Source organism: Odocoileus virginianus, chromosome 1, assembly GCF_023699985.2.
Source record: "Odocoileus virginianus isolate 20LAN1187 ecotype Illinois chromosome 1, Ovbor_1.2, whole genome shotgun sequence".
Lineage (NCBI taxonomy): Eukaryota > Metazoa > Chordata > Mammalia > Artiodactyla > Cervidae > Odocoileus > Odocoileus virginianus.
Window position 1 is genome coordinate 11,890,574 of NC_069674.1, and position 19,129 is coordinate 11,909,702.

Consider the following 19,129-nt stretch of genomic DNA (forward strand, 5'->3'; position numbering starts at 1 on the left):
ACATTCCTGTCTACAGTCCCAGACGGTTCTGATGGCGTTCGCTGGATCCCCGCGAATCCCTCCCGGCGCGCGGTGCACCGCCGGAGACTGACCACCAGGGGACAGGCCCTCAACGCAGGAGCAACCCGGTGGGGGCAACGCGGAAGCCTCGGTTCTCCGGCGCCGCACCCGGGACTGGAGGGGAAGGGACCCTGATCCACACGGGGCGAGCGCCGACCCCGGGTCGTGGGTCACGGTGTTGTTGGCTTGTTCGCCCCGAGTCTGGCTTATTGGAGACTTGGCGTGTGCTTTCCTCATCAAACGTGACAGCAACTTTGCGCAGCTCCCTCGCACACAGCAGGATCCCTCGTAGGGTCTGGGGAAGCGGGGGTTCTGACCCCCAGCGGTGTCCACGATCAGGGTTGCCCATCCCCCAGGGCACCTCCCGGGGTGCGGCGGGCGGGGCGGGGCCGCGGGGCGGAGCCTCCCGGAGGGACCCGCCCCCCCCGGGACCCGCCCCCTCCCCGGCCTACAAGTCTGCGCACTGGAAGGGCCTCCGCCTCGGTACCTGCGCTGCAGTTAACCCTCCGCACCCCGCGCCGCCGTAGCGTGAGTTCGCGGGTTGAAGCGCGTCAGTTGGGTGGGGTGGGTGGCTTCGGGGGGGGGGGGGGCCGAGGACCTGGGGAGACCGGTGCGCCCCCAGGTGCCAGATGCAGGCCGGAGATCGTTCCAGACGGTGGGCAGTCGCGGTGTCTCTGGTCTCGTTAGGTTCACGTTCTGGTTTCCTCTCGCCGTTCCTTTCCCTATTTTCATTCGTCTCGAAACGCTTTCCTCTCGCCTCTTTGCATTTCTGGGTCAAGAATTTGAAAGAAGATGTGCTGTTGTATGGGGGTGTGTTTGTGGATGCGTGTGCATGCATGCGAACGTAGTGACAGTTGTAGTCAGGGTTCTGAGAACGTCTTTTTTCCTCATCTCCTGGGGTTTTTTTTTTTTTTTCCCCTTTCCCTTTTTGGTGCTTTTCCTGTAAAACTAGGGAGGCTCGGATTCATGAGTGAGCTCCCTTGTCTTGTCAGAGGCTTGACCTCAGACTTCCTGATCTCTTGCTGCGCTTTTCCACCCCAAACCCACATACTGAAATCATTCACCCTCTGGCTTCATACTCCAGCTGGGGACTGGTACTTTTTTGTGAATTCACTCTCCTGCGGGCAGTATTCAGAATAAGGCAATAGATGAGTTGTTTAGTCACTCAGTCGTGTCCGACCTTTTGCAACCCCATGGACTGTAGCCCACCAGGCTTCTCTGTCCATGAGATTTCCCAGGCAAGAATACTGGAGTGATCTCTCTGGGTCTTCCCAGTGCACCAGGCCCGAGCACTTGTCTCATGCATCCAACCTGGGCTGGTGATCTGTTTCACTATAGATAATATACATGTTTCGATGCTGTTCTCTCGAAACATCCCACCCTTGCCTTCTCCCACAGAGTCCAAAAGTCTGGGAGAGGGGATCGGGATGGGGAATACATGTAAATCCATGGCTGATTCATGTCAATGTATGACAAAACCCACTACAATATTGTAAAGTAATTAGCCTCCAACTAATAAAAATAAATGAAAAAATAATAATAATACTGGAGTGAGTTGCTATACCCTTCTCCAGGGGATCTCCCTGATCCAGGGCTCCAACCCAGGTCTCCCACATTGCAGGCAGACTCTTTACAATCTGCACCACCAGGGGAGCCCCTCAGATGGGAAGGATAGTTAAAAAAGAAAGAAAAGGAGCTGGAGTTTTATGGGGAATACTGGGCATGCTTAAGGAGCCAAGGCTTTTAGAGAATTGGTGGAGAAAGTGAAAGGAAAAAAAGTCTAGAAAACTGTGGAAAGCCCAGACTCTGCAGGCTTAAAATCCAGGGGGAGGTACTCAGCTTTACCCGGGGGAGTGGATGAAACTGATGAGGAAGAGATGTGAGTAGGCTTGGGGAAAAGTGTGGATGAGACTGCAGAATGCATCTTGGGGACAGAAACCAGCTTGGTATCCTCTGGATAGGAATGTAAATTGAAGGGAGGGGTATTTGATAAGTGGGAAAAACAAGGGCAAATGGAGGTGGCTGACAGTATATGGAAACAGGAGGGAGGAGATACCTTGGAAGGGAAGGGTTTGGTGTTTGTCAATTTTGGTGATTCCCCAAAGCCAAGCCTAATAGAAGGACCTGAGCACAGGCAGTTTACTTGGGAAGTGAGCCCAGAACTGCATAGTGAGGACGTGGAGAGGAGGAAACCCGGAAGGACCCTGTTCCAGCAAGGAAGGGCCTCTTTCTGAGCTGTTTACCACTGTGGGCAGCTGGAGCCGGATTCCTGGGGTAGCTCCGCGAGGGGCTCCAGAATACACCTAGGATGGCTCTGCCCCATGGGAAACTTGCCCCGTATCAGCTTGCCGCCACTTCAGGGCTGGCCCTGGACACTTGCCCAGGTGAGAAGGTCTCCCAGTGCCCAGGAGAGTCCTCCAGGGCAGTTGCTGGATGGAGGTAGTCTGGGGCACACAGCGCACCTGCTACCTGGCTCTTGTCACTTGGAGAGGCCAGAAAGCACAGCAGAGGGACAGACACTCATGATTTCTGTTTTCCTTGCATACCTGAGACTGGACATTTTTATCTGCATTCTCTTCATCTTCCAAAAGAATCCTCCAAGGGATGTACTATTCTCTTTACACAAATGGGAAGACCGGTGTATAAATAATTTATCCAAGAGGAGCTGCTCTGAAGGGAAAAATGAACTCAGTTTTAGGCACACCAAATTTTCAAAGTCCTGGTAAACCTTAGAATGCTCCCCAAGTAGTGGTGGAGAACTCCCTAGTGAGGGCAGACCTAATAAACTGGGAGGTGTTTCCCAATTCATTTAGTCAAAGCTCCCAGAACAAATTTAGTTTCTGAAAGGTCAACTGACCTTTTTGTCCAGAGAAATAATGTACTGAGTCATCTCAGGTTAACTCTCACTTTGATCTTCTTTCTTGCTCCTGTGGAATCCAGCCCCACCCTCACACCACTCAGGTTCTGCTCCTCCAGCCCCCATGGGCCTTCTCTCTGTTAAAATGCTCCCAGAGGGAAGGACACGGGGAAGGGATAGTTTGGAAGTTTCAAATGGATGTGTCCACACTGCATATTTAAAATGGATAAACAGCTACTGTATGTCACAGAACTCTGCTCAATGTTATGTGGCAGCCTGGAGGGGCGGGGAGTTTGGCAGAGAATGGATATGTGTTTGCGGATGCTTGAGTTATGTTCCCATCACTGTTCACCTGAAACTTATCACAACACTGTTAATCGACTATACCACAATACAATGCAAAATAAAAAGTTTAAAAAAAAAAAAAAGTGCTCGCTTGCAGCATTTCAGGTCTCAACTTAAATCTCAGGTCTCAGCTTCAATGTCACTCTCTCCTGTGGGCCTTTACTGTGACCCCATCTAAAGTAATTTTCTGGTTGCTGGATATCACATCACTGTGTTTTATTTTCATCTAACAATATTATTAATGGCTGCCTTTTATCTGCTTGTCTACCTAACTATTTTCCTTCCCCTACTCAAGTATTAGATTTGTGAAAGCAGGGACCTTGTCTGCTGTGTTCCCTGCTGAATCCCCAGGCCTTCCACCACTCAGGGAATCTAACAAGTGGTTTTCATCTGAATGCATTATTTATGTATTTATTTATGGCTGCATAAGGTCTTAGTTGTGGCATGTAGGATCCACTCTACCAGCTCACTGTTGGGGCTCAAGGGTGGCTTGTGGCCCTGCTGCATGTGGGATCTTAGTTCCCGGACCAGGGATCAAACCTGTGTTCCTTGTATTGCAAGGCAGATTCTTAACCACTGGAATACCAAGGAAGTGCCTGAATGCATTTAGTTTTCTTTCTTTTGTTTCCCCCACACGTTTCTTCCTTTGTTCTGACCAAGCTGAGTCTTTGCTTTCTTCTCCTACAGCTCATTGAACCATGGCGACAGCTCCTGCAGCTGCCTTTGAGGCCCTCATGGATGGAGTGACAAGCTGGGAGGTACCCAAAGACCCTGTTCCCAGTGAACTCCTTCTCACTGGAGAGGCCGCCTTCCCAGTGATGGTGAACGACAAAGGCCAGGTCCTCATCGCGGCCTCCTTCTATGGCCGAGGCCGCCTGGTGGTGGTGTCCCACGAGGGCTATCTGCTGGGTGCCGGCCTGGCCCCGTTTCTTCTCAATGCGGTGCGCTGGCTCTCTCCCTCTGCTGGGGTGCCTGTTGGTGTGCACCCGTCCCTGGCACCCCTGGCAGACATCCTGGGGGGCTCCGGGGTGGAGGCACAGGTTCACCCAGAACCAGCAGAACACCTGGAGGTTTACTGCATCAGTGCCTACAGTGACACCATGGCTGCCAAGCTGATCCAGTTTGTGAAACGTGGCGGGGGCTTGCTCATCGGGGGCCAGGCCTGGTACTGGGCCAGTCAGCACGGTAGTGACAAGGTGCTGTCCAGGTTCCCAGGGAACCAGGTGACCAGTGTGGCCGGAGTGTACTTCACTGACACCTATGGGGACAAAGGCTGCTTCAAGGTCTCCAAGAAGGTGCCCAAGATCCCTCTCCATGTCAGGTGAGTGGTGTTTCCCTACTGGGAGTCTGATGCATGTTCACAGTAAATCTGATCCTCCTCTTCATTCAGCTTCCACTTTAATACACGTGATTTTCTACTGCTTTTCAGAACCATGACAAAGAAAGGAAGAGACAGCGGCAATGCAGTGAGGCCCAGGAAGGGCTGAGTTCTCACTTTTCCTGCTGTCTGTGGCCAGAGCAACAATCAGTCTGTTAGCAGTGCTTGTCTTATTCTTCAGTCTGTCTGGTGCCTGGGTTGGTGGCGGGGGCTTCCCGGGTGGCTCAGGCTGGAGCTATGCTAGGCCTGTTGAGCAGGAGGGCTAGGGGAACAGACGGAGGGATGTCTGATGGGAAATGGAACCTCAGAGAAGACACAGTGATGGCCAGAGGCGCAGCTTGAGGGAGATGGGTACCTTGGCTCCTTCCTGCCTCCAGGCTTGGCTGGTGGGCTGAACTGGAGTGGGGAGAGAAGACAGCAGTCAAGATTTCCGTGATCAGATACTTTGAAGGACAGGTGTTGCCACTTAGGGAGCTCTGCAGGACTAGGAAAGGAAAGATTAGAGGAGGTCAGAAGCTTTGGATGTTTGTGGTTTTGTGTAACTCGTTAAATCAGTGACTCACTGTGCGTGGCCACAGGTAACAGAAGCCTTGCTGTAGTGGATTGTTCTTGTAGTTTATTTCTCTCGTGTAACGAAGTCCAGGCAGATAACCAGGACTGTGGCATTAACTCCCTGCTTCATGATGACGCAGGTTCATTCATGCATACTCATTCATTCCCTCTCTTGCTCCCTCTTTCTCTCTCCCTCCCAATCTCCCTCTCTTTCTCTCTTCCCCTTGACCACTTCCATGACCCACACCCCTCCCTGTGATGATGCTTCACTTTCATCGTTATGACTACAAGATTGCTACTGTTATTTTTGGCAATATAATTACACCTTGGCAACAATAAGCTAGATGAATATACCTGCTGCATATGACTCTTTTAATGCAGATAGTAATATGTTTTCTGGGAGCTCTGACCATCAGACCTCTGTAATGTTTCAGTGGCCAAAGTTAGCTCACCTGGCCAACTCTCGCTCCTAGAGGGCCTGAAGGGCTGAATATTTTTAAGTGGGCACTGGCACCTCTGAAGAAGTCAAGATGCTGCTGTAAGGAAGGGCGTGTTGTTCAGTTGCTAAGTTGTGTCTGACTCTTTGCAACCCCATGGACTGCAGCACACACGGCCCCTCTGTCCTCCACAATCTCCTGGAGTTTGCTCAGATTCATGTCTATTGAGTCAATGATGCTATCTAGCCATCTCATCTTCTGCCACCCCCTTGTCCTTTTGCCTTCAATCTTTCCCAGCATCAGGGTCTCTTCCAATGAGTTGACTCTTCGCATCAGGTGGCCAAAGTATTGAAGCTCAGCATCAGTCCTTCCAAGAAATATTCAGGGTTGACTTGTTTAGGAATGACTTGTTTGATCTTGACTGGAGATCAGGCCAGTCAAGGAAGGGCAGACACATATTTAGAAAGCAGCTAGCAGTGTCCTCAGCCCCAAGGCCTGGCACACTTAGACTTGGTTCCCTCTGGAAGGGTTGGGAGGTGAGGAGTTATTCAGAAAACCAGGGTGGATCTGATTCATTCCAACTTCTCCTTAAGTCTGAGGGACAAACAGGTAAATCTCACCAACTAATTCCTCTTAATAGTTCCAAAGGATTCCTATCCAGCAAACTAAACCTGTTTTCTTGTTTTTCTTCATCTACGCCTACATTTTTCATCTCTGCCACGGAATCTGAAGTATCTTTTGTTTTGTTTATGTTTTGAAAACATAACCATTATCACATCTAAAAGAAGTAATAATTTCTTAATGTCATTTTCCATTTCCATAATTTGTCTTCTTTTTTCAGTTTTTTGAATTGATCTTTTATTAAAACCCAAATATTTTGATAGCTTTATATGACTTCTATGTCTCATATAATATTGAGTTTCCTTTCCAATTCTGTTTCTCTCTTGCTGTTTTTTTTCTTAAGGAAACTAGGTACTTTGTCCTGAATAGTTTCCCCATAGTATAGAATGTGTTTCCTTCAAAACAGTCTGTGTTTTGCTGACTGAATCCCTGTGGTGAAGTTGAATAAATTACTTTGTTCCCTATATTTCTTATAAATTAGAAGTTTGACCTAGATTTTACATCAGAGATTGGCAAACTATGGCATGTGAGTCAGCCCCGTGTGTGTTTAGTTCAGTTCAGTCACTCAATTGTGTCCAACTCTTTGCGACCCCATGGACTGCAGCCACGCCAGGCTTCCCTGTCCATCACCAACTCCTGGAGCTTGCTCAGACTCATGTCCATAGAGTCGATGATGCCATCCAACAATCTCATCCTCTGTCATCCCCTTCTCCTCCTGCAGTCCATCTTTCCCAGCATCAGGGTCTTTTCCAATGACTCAGTTCTTTGCATCGGGTGGCCAAAGTATTGGAGCTTCAGCATCAGTCCTTCCAATGAATATTCAGGACTGATTTCCTTTAGGATTGACTGGTTGGATCTCCTTGCAGTTCAAGGGAGTCTCAAGAGTCTTCTCCAACACCACAGTTCAAAAGCAGCAATTCTTCAGCGCTCAGCTTTCTTTTTCTCAGTACCAAGTAGTAAATGCAGTCATCACATTTAAGTGACACTTTTTAAAAAGAGCGTGTGCTAAGTCACATCAGTCGTGTCTGGCTCTTTGTGATCCATGAACTATAGCCCGCCAGGCTCCTCTGTCCATGGGATTCTTCAGGTAAGAATACTGGAGTGGGTCCGTGCCCTCCTGCAGGCATGGCAGGATCTCGACCCAAGGATTGAACCCCTATCTCCCATGTCTCCTGCATTGGCAGGTGGGTTCTCTACCACTAGCACCACCTGGGAAGCCCTTTAAAAGGAGTGTATAAATCTTCAAGCGTAGTATGAAGTTTACTTGTAACACATTCCTAGATCAGAGCTAGCATGTGGAGAGGGGGATTTGATGTTCTATACTGCCTTCTTTACAGAAATGTTACTTTGAAGAATAGATCTATTTTTTAGCTTCATTCATTTCTATGTTCAATAATAGGTATACCTCAGAGATACTGTGAGTTCAGTTCCAGACCACTGCAATAAAGCGAGTCACACAAGTGACTCAAATCTCCAGTGTTACTAGTGAGAGTGAGAAAATTGGTGTGCAGTGTGTAACCTCTGTGCCCCTCCAGATTTCTGTATTCAGTGAGCTGGTCTCAGTGGTTCCCCGTTTGACTGCAGCCCCTCTGCTCCTTTTCCAGGTGTGGGGAGGACCTCAGACAGGATCAGCAGCAGCTCCTGGAAGGGATCTCGGAGCTCGACATCGGGACCAAGGGACTCCCCTCGCAGCTGCTGGTGCACGGGGCCCTGGCCTTCCCCCTGGGCTTAGATGCCTCTCTGCGCTGCTTCCTGGCAGCTGCCCGCTATGGCCAGGGCCGGGTGGTCCTGGCTGCCCATGAGGGCATACTCTCTGCTCCCAGTATGGGAACCTTTTTACTCAATGCTGTGCGCTGGCTGGCCAAAGGCCAGACGGGCAAAGTTGGGGTGAATACCAGTCTAGAAAAACTGCACGCCCTGCTCTTGGAGCACGGACTGGAGTGCAGTCTTGAGCCCCACCTGACGAGTGACGTGTGCGTCTACTGCTGTACCGCTTACAGCGACAGGGAGGCTAAGCAGCTGCAGGAGTTTGTGGCTGAGGGCGGGGGCTTGCTGATCGGGGGCCACGCCTGGTGGTGGGCCTCCCAGAACCCCGGCCGCTCCGTGTTGGCTGATTTCCCCGGTAACGTCATACTGAACAGCTTTGGCCTCAGCGTCCTAGCTTGGACCATGGACCCGGGCTGTTTCCCAGTCCCTTCCACCGACAGCCTGAACTACCACTTCCGCAAGGCGCTGTCTGAATTCCAGGCTACCTTGAACCTCAAGGGTGGCAACTTGGAGAAGAACTGGCTGGCGAAACTGAGAGTGGATGGAGCTGCCTTCCTCCAGATTCCCGCAGAGGGGGTCCCTGCCTATGCCTCCCTGCACCGGCTCCTGAGGAAGCGGCTGCGTCTTTCGGGGTTCCCAGCTGTGAGCAGGGAGAACCCGGTGGCCGGCGACTCCTGTGAGGCGGTGGTGCTCTGCTTGGCCTCGGAGCTGGCGCGCTCTGGCACTGACTGCTCCGAGCTGGCACAGGCGCTTGGAGCCTGGTCCTGCGGCTCCAACCTGTGCCCATCGGAACACACAGTGGAGATCGATGCACGCAACCCAGGTAGGCCACCAGGGACCGGGGCGGGGCAGGCAGGGGAATTGTGGACTCCGTGGGGTCTTGCAGGGGCTGAAGGTTCGGTGGGCCAGTTCCTTTCTGCATCAGGCACTTTCAGGGAGATGGGACTGGGGTTCTGCTCAGAGCTTAGATGGGTTTCAGGCAGGAATCATGGATGAGCTGAGGTGTGCAGGGCAGGGCCGTACGTCTAGCAGGTGCTGGGAAACACCAAGTGGGAGGAGAACTCAGCCTTTGCTGTGCCTTTTGTCAGGTGACGGTGATGCCTGGGTGAGTACAGGGCTCTGCCTCGCAAATGGACAGCTTACAGAAGTCTCCTTGTGTGAAGCTGCAGCTTGCGCTGGCCTGAAGGTAAGGCTTGGACCCCCGCCACTGCCTCACGCTTTCATTCTCATCTAGCTCACTGCTTTTCTACCAGAATGCAGGAACGCATTGTCCTACCCACATTACAGATGAAGCAGCTAAGTTTCTGGGTGCCTAAGGGAGTGACTCCCTGGGGAAGGGAATGGTTACCCACTCCCAGTAGTCTGGCCTGGAAAAATCCCATGGACACAGAGGAGCCTGGCGAGCTGCAGTCCATGAGGTCGCAGAGAGGGGGACACAACTGAGCGCTTGTGTAGAGCTCCTCACATCAGACCCAGTCCTCTAAGACAAGCCCTCAGCGCTCCACCTTCCGATGGGAATGTGGGGGAAAGGACACCTGACATATTCTGAGCCTCAGGCATTTCCCCGGCATGGCCTTTCTGGGTTTTACGTCTTTACCTTCGTCCCTAAAGGGTGTGCATAACCCCGTCACTCACAAAAATAGACCATGATGCCAAATTAAAGTTGCTCCTGCCTCAATTCTGAGGGTCACTTCCTACCTTGTTAGTCTCCCCTCTCGCGCTCACTTGCAGTATCCCTGAGAAAAGCGGTCCCAAGGCCTCCAGACGAGAGGCACTCAATCTGTTTGAGCCGGAAGGGAGGCCGGGATGAGCCCTCATCCTGCATCCCACTGTGTCTGAATGAGCCTCCTGTCTGTGCACGAAGGGCAGCCAAGGATTCCCTCCTTATCCCCGGCATCAGAACCACCTCAGGGGCTTGATCCCTGGTGCAGGAGCTCATGTTCTGTGTAGTACAGAGGCACCGTGAGACACTAGTCAGTATCAGCCTCAGGGTTATGTCTGGTCTGCCTGATGGTGGTCCACTGTGCTGGTGGTGGTGGTGATTTAGTTGCTAAGTCGTGTCCGACTTTTGCAGTCCCATAGACTGTAGCCCCCTAGGCTCCTCTGTCCATGGGATTTTCCAGGCAACAATACTAGAGTGGTTTGCCATTTCCTTCTCCAGGGGATCTTCCCAACCCAGGGATCGAACCTGGGTCTCCTGCCCTGCAGGCAGTTTCTTTACCAACTGAACTACCAGGGAAGCCAGTCCACTGTGGAGCTGTTTCAATCCCTAGAAATATGATTCTACGTACCGTTCAGTGCATATGACTTTTAGAGTGCTACCATCTCATGGTCTGCATGCACCACTTACAGAAAGGGGAGGCTGGAGTTTGCTCAGTACCTTCCATCACACAGCCCCACACACAACCCCGCACCCACGGCCCAGGGAACCAGCTCCGCCCACGCATGGTGCACTTGCCTTTCCAGTTACAGATTGGCTGCCACACCGACGACTTGATGAGTGCCAGCAAGCTGTTTCGAGCCCCTGTGGTGACTCACCAGTGCTATATGGACAGGACCAAGCAGTCGGTCTCCAACCTCTGGGGCGGCCTTCTCTATGTCATCGTGCCCACGGGCTGTAACCTGGGGCCCGTGTCCATCACCATCAAGAAGGCTGTGCCTGCCCCGTATTACAAGCTGGGTGAGTGGACTGCACGTGGCGGGGAGCAGGAGAGCAGGGATGCTGTGTAGTTAGGGGCTGGTTGCCAAGGAGCAGAGGCGAAAGGATTGGTGGACAGAAGAAGAAGGGACTGCTGGAGATGGCAGTGGGTGCAGGAGTGAGAAATCCCTGTGTCCATGGAGACTTCAGGGCAGAACAGAGGGGAGCGTCTGGGGGCCCGTCCTTCTCTGAGCAGCATGTAGACGTGCATCGTAATCGTTCCGTATTTCAGTGTCCTCCTCCTAGGGTTGCAGTTGTGTTTTTCAGCTCAAGGGAGGTGGAGGAAGTGGGTGACAGGTTCCATGATGTTTATTCCCAGGTGAGACATCCCTGGACGCGTGGAGGAGCTGTATTCAGGAGAGCCCGGCTCCCTGGGGAGAGCTGGCGACAGACAACATCATCTTGACGGTGCCAACTGCGGACCTCCGGGCCCTGGAGGACCCGGAGCCCTTGCTCCGCCTCTGGGACGAGATGATGGAGGCTATAGCCAGGCTGGCGGCCCAGCCCTTCCCTTTCCGCCGTCCAGAGAGGATTGTTGCTGATGTGCAGATTTCAGCCGGTAGGTACTCCAGAGGGATGCTCCTAGCGGGTGGACACCATTTCTTTACTATTTTGCATTTCTTTGAGCCTGTCATTTTCTTTCTTTCATTCTTTCTTCCTTCCTTTCTGTAGTGTCCTTGTCTGGTTTTGGTATCAGAGTGATGACAGCTTCCTAGAATGGCTTTGGGTGGATTCTGTCCGCTTCGGTCTTTTCGGAGAGTTTGAGAAGGATCGGTATAAATTCTACTGTGTTTGTTGGGTAGAGTTCCTCAGTGAAGCCATCCAGTCCTGGACTTTTTGTTTGTACAGAGGTATTTTTCTATATATCGATTCTGTTTCACTTCTAGTGAGTGGTCTGTTCAAATTATCTGTTCCTTTTTGATGCAGTTTGCACAGGCTGTGTGTTTCTAGAAACTCCTCCAAGAAACTCACCCATTTCTTCTTGTCCAGTTTGTTGGCATGTAACTGTTCATAGTATTCTCTTAGGATTTTTTGTATCTCTGTGGTATTTGTCCTCTTTCATTTGTTACTTTGTTGACTTGGGTCCACTTGCTTTTCTTGTGAGCCTGGCCAGAGTTTGTCTGACTGTCCTTTCGAAAAAACCAGCTCTTGGCTTTATTGATCTTTTCCATTGTTTTTTGACTCTCTATTTTAGTTATTTTCTGCCTGGTCCTTGTTATTTCTTCCCTTCTGTTGACATTGTTTTTTGACTCTCTATTTTAGTTATTTTCTGCCTGGTCCTTGTTATTTCTTCCCTTCTTTTATTTTGCCTTTTCAAATATCCAATATGTGTAAGGCAGAATTTTACCGGTAAAGTGAGGGGAGAAAAATACATTGAAGACATGGAGATGAAATGATGTTTACATGCAAAAAAGGTAAATACTGTTCACCTACAGGGTGAGAGTTCATAGAAGGGTGGAACAGCCTCAGAAAAACTGGTACTAAGACTTCAAGACGCTGGTAAGGGTTGTTTCAAGGAGAGGTTAAAACCTCTGAGATATCTCCTTCAACCATAATTCAGATTGGCAATGAGAAGAGGGGGTAAAAAGATTTATACTAAGTATTTAGGTTTAGAGAAAAGAAGAACATCTCTTGTTTAAAAAAGAGGGGGATGCAAAAAATTCATTTGGCCCTATTTTGTAATCTTTGAACAAAGGGCAAGATTTTCATTGTTAAAAAGCATGAATTTGGACAACAGTGGTTTCTACAAGAGAAGGAATAACACTGCCTAGCCTCAAGGATCTCAGATTCGGACACAAGACCTAATGTTGCAGACTGGCATGCAAAGGAAACTCACATGAAAGGAACCACTGAATTGTAATGAGAATGGCTATGTAAAGAATTAATATTCTTCGGGGCCAGAGAAAGCGGGAGGCGTAACTCCAGAGTGGAAGTCTGGGAAGGAGGCTGGGCACTCTTTGGACCAAGCTTTCTAAGTCAGCAGGGAGATTCTGAAATTATCAGGTGCAGGCAGGATGGTGAGGAAATGTCACCCAGTGGAGAGGAACGGAGGGAGATGGGTTTGGGTGGACCCTCCCCCATGCTTCATTCTCCCTTTGCGTTCCCAGGCTGGATGCACTCGGGCTACCCCATCATGTGCCACCTGGAGTCCGTGCCAGAGCTCATCAATGAGAAGGCCATGAGAAGCCAAGGGCTCTGGGGCCCCGTGCATGAGCTGGGCCACAACCAGCAGCGGAAGGAGTGGGAGCTCCCCCCCCACACCACCGAGGCCACCTGCAACCTGTGGTCGGTCTATGTGCACGAGACGGTCCTGGGCATCCCCAGGGCTCAGGCCCACCCAGCGCTGAGCCCTCCAAAACGGGAGAATAGGATCAAAACACACCTGGAAAACGGAGCCCCTCTGTGCAGCTGGGAAGTATGGACAGCTCTGGAAACATATCTGCAGGTACTGAGCAGAAAGTCAGGGAGATTGGGGCCCCCAGTCCCTCCATCATGGGGCATCCCAGATCCCAGGAGCTCGCCAAGTCCTTTGCACCCCCACCAGCCTGCCCACCACCTCCCCTGGCTGCATGGTGGTGCCTCTCAGGTCAAATATCTAAAATGCAGATAATGATACCTCCCCCACTCACCTCCTGCGCTTTTGTATATGTAAGAGAAAATGACAGCTATTATCAGAAAAAAAAAATTAGACATACAGTCTGTGGGTATATTGGTCAAGAGCAGACGCTCTGAGTAAGACACCCCTGAGACTGAGTCATGTCTCTCCCACTCACTGGCTTGTCCTTTGTCCCCTAATGAGTGCCTTGTAAATGGTGATTGTCTTGCTTTGCTTTCCCTCAGCAAGTGAGTGTTGCATCCCTTCATAGTGTTAGGGGCAACTGCATCACAAGAAGACCTCTCAGGAGGTAACTCTGTCCCCGAAATTGTCAGGTTTCCTCCACCCACTTGAAGCCATAGTGTCTTCGAAATGAATAAGCAAATAACCAACCCAACAGAAGAACACCAAAGTCTCGAAGTGAGTTGATTTCCTGTGAAATAAGCAGAAATCCCTTTCCCCTCTCCCATACTGCTTTGAAGTTCACTATTTTCAAGCTGTGAAAGCCACTCCCCAGTCAGATCTCCTGTTCTGTCTACCATGACGCTCTAAATAATGGTCATGGCTCACATTTCACAGCCACGCTGAGTTAGAGTCTAAGCATCCTGACCAACATCACACATTTAAATGATGGGCCCAGAACCTGCGGTCAGGAGTCAGTGACAAGCCCAGGCTTTTGCACTTCCAAACTCTCGCTTTGATTTTTCTTTTTTCATTCATTTTCTGAAGATCTGAGTGAGAGACAGCCCCAGTCAATGACAAAACTGCATTGCATCAGATCTGGAGTCTTCCAGAGCCAATCAGAGGGTTGCAGGGAAACAGAACCCACATGGTAGTTGCTGCTGAAGCGTAAGGCAAAGTCCTTATTCCGCTCTACCTGCTGACCCACTCACCATGAGTCTCATTCTGCAAAAGCTCTGGGGAGACCTCTCGTCCTGAAGTCCAAGACTTGGTCTCAGGACAGATGGGCACCTTCTGTTTGCTCGACCTGCGGGAGGTCTTCTCCCCGTCTTTCCTCCTGCTGCTGCCTTAGCACAGATCCTCAGCATCCTCCTCTCTGCTCCGAAAGCCTCTTAAGTTTTTCCCCCATCTTGCTTCAGGCACCTTCAATCCACCTTCCATACCAGCTCCAGAATAATCTGAATATTCCATGTTTAAGTCCCTCAAGTGTGCTCCTTCACATTCAGAAGAAAGGGGGATGCTTAGATGGGTGTCGCAGGCCCTTCATCATCAGACTTTCACCAACACCTCCAGCTCCCAGTTTCCCACCTCCTTGTTTATCCTGCAGTTTATGGAGCTGCTCCCCGCTAGGAACGCATCTGCCAATTCCGCTTCTGTGTCTCCCCATGCTTCCTCTCCTGAGACTGAACATCTTGTCTGTTTCCTGTCACGTCACCTGTCCCAGCTCAGCTCTCCTGTCCTCTTCTCCTGACATCATCTGGACAAGCCCACTTCTTTTGTGATTCGTTCGCTTACACATCTGTCTCTCCGGTTGACCAGTGACCTCCAGAAGGACAAGAGCCCTTAATCATTTTTGCCTAGCACAGTACCCGACACACTGCAGATGTTTCATAATGTTATATGTGTAATAATATGTTCAATGTGGTGATATGTTAACAGAGATGAGCAGGAGGACTCACAAGGCCACGTCAGTGAGGACACAGCCGTGAGATCACAGGGAAGCTGATCAAAGTGCACCTGTCCTTGCGGGTTCATACCCCAGACTCAGAGGAGTCTCCTCCACAAAAAAGGGAGATCTTGGAAACCCCAAGATCTAAATTTCTATGAAAAGTGAAAGTGAAGTCGTTCAGTCATGTCTGACTCTTTGCGACCCCATGGACTGTAGTCCACCAGGCTCCTCCATCCATGGGATTTCCCAGACAAGAGTACTGGAGTGGGTTGCCATTTCCTTCTCCAGGGGATCTTCCCAACCCAGGGATCGAACTCGGGTCTCCCACATTGAGGGCAGACTCTACCATCTGAGCCACCAGGGAATCAAAAATTTCTATAATATTAGCAAATAAGAGTTTCCCACCCATGGCGTTCAGGTTGGTTCTTCCCTATGAAGTACGAATCACTTGCATGTCGGACCGCTTGTGACATACCTGCTTCTTTCTTGTTTTGCTCCACAGGCAGTGTCCTATAGAGAAAAACAGTAGCTTTCAAAATAGTCACAGGTCTGAGATGGCTGAAAAAAAAAAAAAAGATTTTATTATGTCTGAAAAATGTTGTAAGTTCCCAGATTTGGGGACCGATTTCCATCTCAGTCAAGCTCAAACCTGTCTGATGCCTAAATCAAGAAAACACTTAGGAACTGAGAGTACTGTTTTTTTTTTTAATTAAAGAAATTACAGATAATGGAGATAACTCATTTGTTGAGGATTTACCTCTTTTCAGCAATTAGGTTCCTTGTGTAGCCCCCTACTAGATTCAAAGAGTACAGGGTTTGTGACCAAGAAGTGGAATGAGCCAACATGATCACATGATCATGTTTATGATCAGAAGTAAGATCGGGAGACAGGGTGGCGCTGGTGGTAAAGAACCCATTGCTAATGCGAGAGATGTAAGAGATGTGAGTCCGATCCCTGGGTTCAGGAAGATCCCCTGGAGAAGGAAATGGCAACCCACTCCAGTATTGTTGCCTGGAAAATCCCAGGGACAGGGGAGGCTGGTGGGCTACAGTCCATGGGATGGCAGGGAGTTGGACACAACTGAAGCGACTTAGCACACACACAGAAATCATAGGAAATGAGATACACTCGTGAACATGTATGCTGCAGTCTTTCACAGACTTATACCTCATTCTGCCCCTTCCTCCTTTTCCAGCTCCAGGAGGCCTTTGGGTGGGAGCCGTTCACCCAGCTCTTTGCTGAGTACCAGACCCTCTCTGACATCCCCAGTGACAACCCTGGCAAGATGAACCTGTGGGTGAGGAAGTTCTCTGAGAAGGTGCAGAAGAATCTGGCTCCATTCTTCGAGGCCTGGGGCTGGCCTGTTGAGAAGGAGGTGGCTTCCAGCCTGGCCTGTCTTCCTGAGTGGGAAGGAAACCCCATGAGGGCGTACATCTAGACTGAGATGTAAACAGCGGGCACCCAGCAGTGTGTGTTTGGAACAGGGGTGACCACAAAGGGTGGGGGTGATCACTTGCCCACTCCACCGCCCTGTGTTTCTTGCCTGTGTTTGTGCCCTGAGCCTGAATCCTCCTTTGCTGCCTGTCCTCGGGAAGTCCCTTAAGGTGCTAAGACAAAACAAAACCAGCTTTCTCAGGAAAACACCGCTGTTCTTCTTTTCTTGTATCTCTGCCGTTACGCTCGCTGCCACCCAGAGACTTGCTTCACCATCCTCGCCCTCCTGCAGAGGATGTTTCCTTGAGTTTCCACAAGCTCTTGGCTTCTGTTTATGACCAATAATTTTAAAGACTCTGGATTGCATTATAATCTGATATCACTCCCTCACCCCAGCTGGCCTTCTGGTTGTAAGAGAGACAGGCTGCTCTGATGGAGATGGCTATGAACCAGCTTTGGTTTTATGGAAAGTCACTCAACAGTCTGTGCGTGTGGATTCTTATTCGCAACATGGGGATAAAAATCTGTTGTTTGATGATGGTTAACTGCTGGAGTTGGTGATGGACAGGGAGGTCTGGCATGCTGCAGTTCATGGGGTCGCGAAGAGTCGGACATTAATGAGCGGCTGAACTGAACTGAACTGACTGAACATGTTTGAACACCACCTGGGTGCACATAAGGGAGTTCTTCAGCTATCACCAGGCCTGACAGTGACCTGTCTGCCCAGTTTGGAGTGGACAACCTGCAAACTGAATCTCCCTTCAGAGTCTACCTCCCTGAGATTTGCATTCCGTCCTTGAGTGAGAGTATTTAGTGAACATGAGTGTTGTGCCCAGACGTGGTATCAGTGATAGTCTTCAAGATCCTAGCCCATCCTATATGTCCTTTCTCCTGCCTCTGGAAGGATGCTGGGGTGTAACTTCACCCCAGGAATGGTGTAAACTCAAATGAGATGGTGTGAACTCAAGCTGGAGGTTACAACACTGTTAGGGTTTGGTTTTCTTGCTTAGTTTCATCTTCGAGTCCTTTTGCTCCAGCCAAAGGTAAAAATTCAGCCCTACCAAGTCCACCAGCCTGTTGGTTCTTGGCACAGAACAGGAGCTGGCTCCTCTGGTCACCATGGAATCAAGGCAGAATCCTCAGCAGCAGTGCTGAGAGGGCCCCAGTGGAACAGGACCCCGAGTGTGCAGACCGAGTTAACCACACTCACTGACCGCCCCGCAGGCCAGCGTCCCCCGAGCCTTCTCATCGTCTCATTCCAGTCCCTCCCGGCTCTCTGGCTGGGTGGAGTTCCGGTTAGAGATCCGCCTCCAGGATTAGCGGCTTGTACACTGAGCCATTTTCCTCAAGCTTGGTTTTTAAACCGCAGTTCTGTTCTCGGTATCACTCCCTGAGTTTTGCTGAGGACACAGTGGCCCGTCAGGCAAACGGGCCTGGGGAATGTCTTTCTCTGAAGCCCCTCAGCACATCCTTCTCCCAGTTCGAGGATAATTTCCTTTTATTTCACTCGAGTCCTCCGTCAGGCGCATTTCTGACAGAAAAAAGGCTCAATAAATATTTGTTCTATCATACAGAGTGAAGTCAGAAAGAGAATAAAACCAATATTGTATATTAACACATATTTGTGGAATCTAGAAAATGGTATTAGTGAACTTATTGCAGGGAGGCAATGTTGACACAGACTAGAGAACGGATTTGTGGACACTAGGGGAAGGAAAGAGGTGAACAAATGGAGAAAGTAGCACCCACGTATGTACACTATCAGGTGTAAAATAGATAGCTGGGGAGAAGTTCCTATAGAACGCAAGGAGCTGAGTTCAGCGCCCTGTGATGACCTAGAGGGGCAGGATGGAGGGAGATGGGGGAGGTGATGCATGCATAATTATGGCTGATTTGCATTGTTGTATTTCCGAAACCAGCACAACCCTATAAAGCAATTTTCCTCCAGTTAAAAAATGAAATGGGAGAATAAATCAATAAATATTTGTTCATTGAAGGAACAGTAATGGCATCTGATACATAATGAACAGTCTTTATGCCCCAGGCTTGGTGAGAGGCATTTCCTATGAGTTATCTTGTATAATTTTCACCACAGACCTCTTTAGGTTGGTAATATCATTACCCCACTTCATAGATGAGAAAGGGAACCGTTAGGGATGTTAAATAACTTCTGAAGTCACAAAGCCAGTAAGAGGAAGGGTCAGGCCTTGACTGAAGCCCATAGCAATGACAAACAAGTGGAGCTTTTTTCCATGGATAATCTTCCATTTTGAAAAAAAATTCACCTAGAAAAATGGAAGCTCAACAAGGTTTGGACTTATCCATGCTCACTATTGAATTTTTATTAAATATCAAATTTAGCCTCCAAAAATGTGTCGCTACCTAATCTTCCAGTTGTCCCAGAATGTGATTAGCCTCCCTATAGAGAGAGAAAGGATCTGAACCCAGGCAATTCAACTCCAGAATGGGTGTTCTTAGCCGTGACGTTAAGGATGAGTAAAGGAGTGGATAAAGCTGGGTTGAAGAGGCTGCCATAGAGACACAGATAAAATCTGACTTTCCCCCAGCTTCTCTGGAGTGGAATCTAGCACCCTTCTCCTTCCTACAGGAAGACTGTATCTCTGCTGCCGTTTCTAAGTTCAGAATTCATTGTGTGTAACTGCGACACTCCGAGTATTCTGTCCTCCAGAGCACGCTTGCTCTCAAGGATGTCAATGCAGTTCTGGTGAATTGCCGATAAATGCCATTTGCTG

At 49.8% G+C, this 19,129-nt stretch overlaps 1 protein-coding gene across 2 annotated transcripts; it reads left to right on the forward strand.

Annotated features, from left to right (window-relative positions):
- The first annotated feature begins 486 nt into the window (after positions 1-486).
- On the forward strand, positions 487-18,376 carry LOC110139589 (TRPM8 channel-associated factor 2). 2 transcript variants are annotated; one of them, XR_011485759.1, is made up of 8 exons: positions 487-588; positions 3,950-4,583; positions 7,855-8,840; positions 9,106-9,203; positions 10,484-10,697; positions 11,035-11,274; positions 11,388-11,566; positions 12,824-12,911. XR_011485759.1 is itself a non-coding variant. In XM_020897560.2 (8 exons), exons 2-8 carry the CDS (start codon positions 3,961-3,963, stop codon positions 16,378-16,380), a joined length of 2,742 nt encoding a protein of 913 aa, XP_020753219.2. In that variant the 5' UTR covers positions 487-588; positions 3,950-3,960; the 3' UTR covers positions 16,381-18,376. The 2 variants fall into 2 exon arrangements, 1 of the variants encoding a protein (XP_020753219.2); XM_020897560.2 differs by lacking the exon at positions 11,388-11,566 and adding an exon at positions 16,138-18,376 and having other exon boundaries at positions 12,824-13,161.
- Positions 18,377-19,129: the final 753 nt, after the last annotated feature.